Raw genomic sequence first — 5,871 nt, forward strand, 5'->3', positions numbered from 1 at the left:
GAAGATTCTTTAAATAAATGTACACGGGTCAAAACACCGATAAGTTAAATACACAGTTTACACAAGTAGTCTAGTACAAGTGTACTAGGGAACTCTAGTATCGATAAACATATTGTAAAATGTATTACGATTAATATTCTTCATTATAAAGAAGTCTAATATGACAGTTAGTTATATGTGTAACAGCTTATTCATATCGTTTTGTACACAGATTGGAGACACATTACAAGAGGCATCAATAACCAAAAACAGAATTCATACCTGTTTAATCCTCACGCGTAACTGTACATAAGTACTGCGTTTTCATTGAACTTTACACAAAGAAACTTATAGATTGACATGTAGAGCATTTTGCAACGCAAGGCGAACGTTATATCGAAATCTGTTGTTGAATCCAGGGTATGTATTTGGCCACATCAACATAAACGATGTATTTCTGTATACCGCAGAACGAAGTTTCATTGATTAGAGATCGCGAAACAACACCACGCAACTCATAACTGTTTGTAATATTGTTTACAAGTATCAGCCCGCTCCCACCGTCACCGTGACAAGGACCCAGTCCGTCTTGCGAACCAGCGCAAAAGGTGTCATGCGAGATTACACGAATATATTTAGCATCCGCCCAGAGACAGGTCTCCTGCAATTTGTGAAACAAACTTCAACTCGAGGCTTGTAAACAATTTGACAAATACAGTTGTCACCGATATATGTAATTATTGTAATTTGATAATAGCAAGTAACGACTTACTTGACTCACGATCGTCGCTCTCACCATCCGTTGATCGTTGACATCACGATTCAACGCATCTTCACCCCATCCTACAACGTATCCTGTCCTACTAATGACGTCTCCAAGTGTACTTGAGCCGGACCATAGGCAAATAGGCCTGATGAGAGGATTGAACTCGACGACGTTCGTGAGGGTCACAACCGAGAGATCGGAAGTAGCTTTGAGATAGTGCACGTAATCGGGGTGAATCACGTAGCTCGCGACTTTCCGATTGGCAGATCCATCTCCGCGCAATGGGTCCAAGTTATATCGCCCCAGAACCACTTCCAATATATCGACGGGTACTGTTACGTTACTGCCCAATAAGTCCCGTTTCATACAGTACCCCGCTGTAAAAAAGACATCGTAAATATGTGATATACAAAAGTTTCGGAAATACTGTGCCATCGTCAGCGCAATTAATTATTAACGTAATTTAAATACAAGCGCATACATTAAGAAAGTATAACATATATCGCAATCATATAGTGTTACAGATAACGCACCAACGGCAACCAATTAAATTTAATTATGAAAATTTTTGTTCATTGTAACATACATAAAATTTACATACACAAAAAACTTTCAATAATTGGAGCACTATTGCAACAGCATATTTCTGAGACCCAATCAAGTAAAAAAATTCTGTACTACATTTCCCTCCAACAAACAGTTACCGAGATATTATAAGCTAAACCTTGAGAAAGTTATAAATTTTCTCTTGAATGTCTAAAAAAATATTAGGCAAATCAAAAAATGTTTTGAACAATAGTTTTTCATATTACTAGAATAAGATGGACTTTTCTCGATTAACACACCTGTTAATACATGTCTGTTCGTTAAAAGTGACCCACCACATCGAAACAAGTATGATCTCTGAAGCCCATCTCTATCAATAAGGTAGATTGCAACTACCCAGGGCCACTGGCCTGGTAATGAGGTCTCACCATCGGGAATCAGTCTATTTGTGCTCTCGGTGTAGTAACTGGTAACACCGCATTCGGCGTTGCTATTGTAGTACGGATTGTCTATGCGGTAGTTACTCGAATTTCGATGCCACGGCTGAAAATCCTGAGACAGTGGTTCTTCGTTCGGAAGGTACACAATATGCCCCAATTCGATATTGGCTACGATGTTTCCACTTGACGCTGTGATGCAACGAAATATATCTCTTACATCGCACATTAACTCAGAATACGAAAAGAGTTTTCTTTTCTTTTGAGAATATAAATAATTTCCAACCAAAATAAATAATGGTAAAATTCTTTGTACCTAAAGATGGAAAGTGATATGCACAATAAAAACGAAATATGTGATCATTTTAATGACAGTTTCACTATTTATCTCCTACGATAGTAGGTAGGTTAAAACTTCCATGTAGGCAGATGCGAGTAAGAATTAACTTCATTTAACCCGAAAGAATTAACGACTGTATTAATCGCTTCTTTTTCCTCGATTATAGGTATGTAATATTTGTACTGCATTTTAATCAAATACGGTACTCACCTCCGGGGCCGATACAATATTGCCGATTGTTGAACCATATCGCGGATAATGTCGGCACTTTTGCACCCGAGGGAAAATTAATATGATACACCAAAGATCTGCCAAGTTGAACAGCTTGAATGGTATCTTTTATCGGTCGTGCCAATTCCAATTGAAATAACTCATCCTAGAACGCAAAGATAACTAAGCTACTTCTAATAAATGGACAAATGACTAACGATAAGTTCTCTTAACAATGAAATTAACCAGTACAGTTAAAGGTAAGCTTTGAGAGTATAATGCAATTACAAGGCGTAAAATTACTTTCCAGTTTAAATTATATGTGAAAATAAATTAACGTTATAACAATCTTTAATAATAAAATATATGTTGAATATTTCGCCTCCTTAACTAACATCCGCGATGTGGTAACACGTAAATCCTTCGACAGGTAATCTATTTATTTCTATCTATTAGGAAATAAAATTAAGAAATGACAAACCAGACAAAAATTACAAATAAAACTTGTACATTAATCCTCGATTATCGGTGTCAAACCACAGGTAAACTATATTTTTCACTTAGCTTTAATAATATATAGATATATTAAAAGATTATTTAACACACATATTTCAAAATATGCAGAACAGAAATTATTTTGTGTAAACAGTTTCTTATGTACATGTACTTGTATATTGTTTTCATACTCCTTTTAAGGCTCAAAGTACTTTAATTTCTTTACAATACTAATTAAACACTCTTAAACGTGTACCGCCAAAAATTGGAGGTACACGTCAAAATAAAAAGTATACGTAAATATGAGGTACATATAGGTCCACCAAAATAGGAGGGAAGATAGTACTTCGAAATTAGGAGTTATATTTTGAGGAGGTACATTATTTACGCGATACACGTAAATTGGAAGTACATTAATGCCGATCACGGAAACATGTTTTGCTGGTGGATGCCCACAATATAAACATAAAATGGAAGGATCCACATTATTTAATTTGCGAATGTACTCTGTACATTCGCAATTTAATTCGTGGCACTGGCCACGAAAAATGCCTCGAATATCAACACTACAAAATGCGTCCATAATGTATGTACTTACTATGCACTTCGTGCCTTTAGCGACGCGATTACGTAAGTATGGCACGATGAAGAAAAATAATAACAAAAGCTATATCTCGTTGCTATGGAGACAGATTAGGTTGGAGGTACATTGTACCTTGTATTACTTCAGGAGGGAAATTACTTAGGAGGTACAAATGGTTCCCGTACGTACGGGAACCATTTGTACCTCCTAAAAAATGTACCGCGAATTTATAAATACCTCGAGCAGTAACCTCGAGACGGTACCTCCAACTGATCGTCATATATTCATTATTACCTCGTATAATCATGTACCTCGTGCTAATGTACCGCGAAAAATATCTCGTCACTCCTATTTTGGTGGGCTCATAATTATATATACTTTATATTTTAACGTGTACCTCGAATTTGGCGGTACTACGCGATACACGATTTACAATGAAGTAACTGTACGGTCCTCAGTAGAAGAACTTTGTTTTGAAAAAGACTTTATTTCTGGGTGCTAAACGTATTAAAAATTGCCTGTAGTAATGGCAACGAAGTTATACAAACGCCTTCTGCATTCTTAATAATATTGAAAGTTTAAAACATATACTTACCAGAGAATCAGCGGCAGCGTTTAAGGCTACTTTTAAATAAAGGTCGTCATTTTCTGGCGGAGAAATGATTTCGATCCGACCATATATCTTGCCTGTCTCAGGGTTGATTGCAAGTGTGAAGTATTCCGAACATAAAGTTGTTCCATGTACCATGGTACATAATAGGTGCGACAGAAACGCAAATAAGATACCAATCTTAGCCATCTTGTGAAATTCTATAAATAATAAAAATTCATACTGTCTATCAATCTTTATTTAACAAACTTTTTAATTAGTTCTGAATTTTTTTACTATCTCACACGATTTCAAAATAATTTCCATAATCACAGTGTTATCAACATTAGATTTATCGACTTTTACCATCAACAAAAGAAACATATTAATCGTTATATAATAAATAACAAAGAACTAATATGTTTGTTTAAAAAAATTATTTTAAACTATAAATCTGCCGTGACAATGTGGTAATGTGATAGATTCATAATTAGTATTTAAATATGTTCAAGTATTAATTTTGGTATAATAAAATACACTAGATTAGAGATCTCGATATATGATATACTATTATAATGTGTCTTGCGGAGTTTTGACAGATGCATATGGTGGAGAGGACGACGATTTCTTGTTAAGGCGATATTTGTTTACATAAAATGTTAAACGAAGTATTCTACATTCTGTTGTGTTCGCAATTCTTGAAACGCCGTAACAATAAATAAATTATTAAATCTTGTACGCTATTGATACGGACACTCTAGTCCCAGTACCTTGGATCCAGATATGCACATCTATTCTCTTATTGTTAGTCAACAACATAAATTTGATAAGATAGTTGAGAATATTATAAACAATTTATATTAACGATACATATGTTTAGTGCAAAATTATTTTCTCGATAAATAGGACAAAATTGAATTAAAAACTTATAATACTAAACGCACTTATTATTGAATACTGTATTATTTATTTGCTGAAAACTCTTCAAAGGAGGATGAAACGCTTCAACTATGAACTGTGACCTGTTTAATACGTCACAAGTAGATTAGATTAAATAATTTCGTTTTTGTAACATCATTCACTTTCCCGTTGGAATGAACATTAGCGAGAATTACAATAGTTTAGGATAATCTGCACTCAAAGGGTTGATCAGCTTAATGAAATCCAATCTTTAAAAGAACTTTTAAAAACAATACACGTTTAAAAACCTCTCCAAACATACAACTATAATAGAAATAAACTTTTTATACTAAGTCACCTGGAATATTATTACTAAGATCCTTATTGAGATTCAAACGAAACAGACAATATTTCATATTAATAAACATAGTTTAGGATATAATAATAATGCGAGATATTGCATATGAACCCAATCGCAAATATGCATTAAAATATTTACCCGTGATTAACCAGCAAATCTGAAAAAAATTGTTTAAGCATGTGTTACAGAGAAATGTTTTTATATCACTTTCGCTAATTTCTTCAGTCGATCACTTTTAACAATAGCCCTATTCTGAATAGATAATAGACATCTGCCCATGAATCGGTTTTTTACAGTCTGGGAGCACATATACATTTCGCACTTTGATTATTCCACAATAGGAAAACCGGTTTTGACGAGAACGGTCGTCGTTTTATTTACACGTACAACTATCTGTTTCAATTTGTTATGTTCACTTACATCCTTATACTATCATAACAATAACAAAATTATTATTTACCTTTTGTTTCTTAAAATATCACTTTGCATTTTCTTCTTAATAGTTTTAATGTATCTCCAGCGTTTCGTGTTATATAATACTTTAATATCTTGTTTATGATATTTTACTTATTGGTTATGTTTTTGCACTTATTTTGTTCTAGTACACTTTGTTTAAACACTTTTGCAAAATATTTTAAAGTATTTTTCGTAATGTATCGTTGTGA

The 5,871-nt window shown here is 33.8% G+C and overlaps 1 protein-coding gene across 1 annotated transcript; it reads right to left on the reverse strand.

Annotated features, from left to right (window-relative positions):
* Positions 1 to 139: 139 nt before the first annotated feature.
* Positions 140 to 5,577, reverse strand: LOC105555988 (serine protease gd-like). The gene is made up of 7 exons (XM_012003040.1): positions 5,478 to 5,577; positions 5,345 to 5,363; positions 3,952 to 4,166; positions 2,279 to 2,444; positions 1,591 to 1,920; positions 752 to 1,122; positions 140 to 640 (listed from the first exon to the last, which is right to left on the reverse strand). Exons 3-7 carry the CDS (start codon positions 4,153 to 4,155, stop codon positions 371 to 373), a joined length of 1,341 nt encoding a protein of 446 aa, XP_011858430.1. The 5' UTR covers positions 4,156 to 4,166; positions 5,345 to 5,363; positions 5,478 to 5,577; the 3' UTR covers positions 140 to 370.
* Positions 5,578 to 5,871: the final 294 nt, after the last annotated feature.

This window comes from Vollenhovia emeryi, unplaced genomic scaffold (assembly GCF_000949405.1).
Source record: "Vollenhovia emeryi isolate VEMERY1.0 unplaced genomic scaffold, V.emery_V1.0 DF940476.1, whole genome shotgun sequence".
NCBI lineage: Eukaryota > Metazoa > Arthropoda > Insecta > Hymenoptera > Formicidae > Vollenhovia > Vollenhovia emeryi.

What these genes read in the sequence shown, in the direction of transcription:
- LOC105555988 (XM_012003040.1), bottom strand. Translation starts at nt 4,155, where the DNA reads ATGGCTAAGATTGGTATCTTATTTGCGTTTCTGTCGCACCTATTATGT. An exon ending in ACGCTGCCGCTGATTCTCTG is followed by an intron (nt 2,445 to 3,951) that starts GTAAGTATATGT and finishes TTTGCGTTCTAG; the next exon opens with GATGAGTTATTTCAATTGGA. An exon ending in GAGCGACGATCGTGAGTCAA is followed by an intron (nt 641 to 751) that starts GTAAGTCGTTAC and finishes CACAAATTGCAG; the next exon opens with GAGACCTGTCTCTGGGCGGA.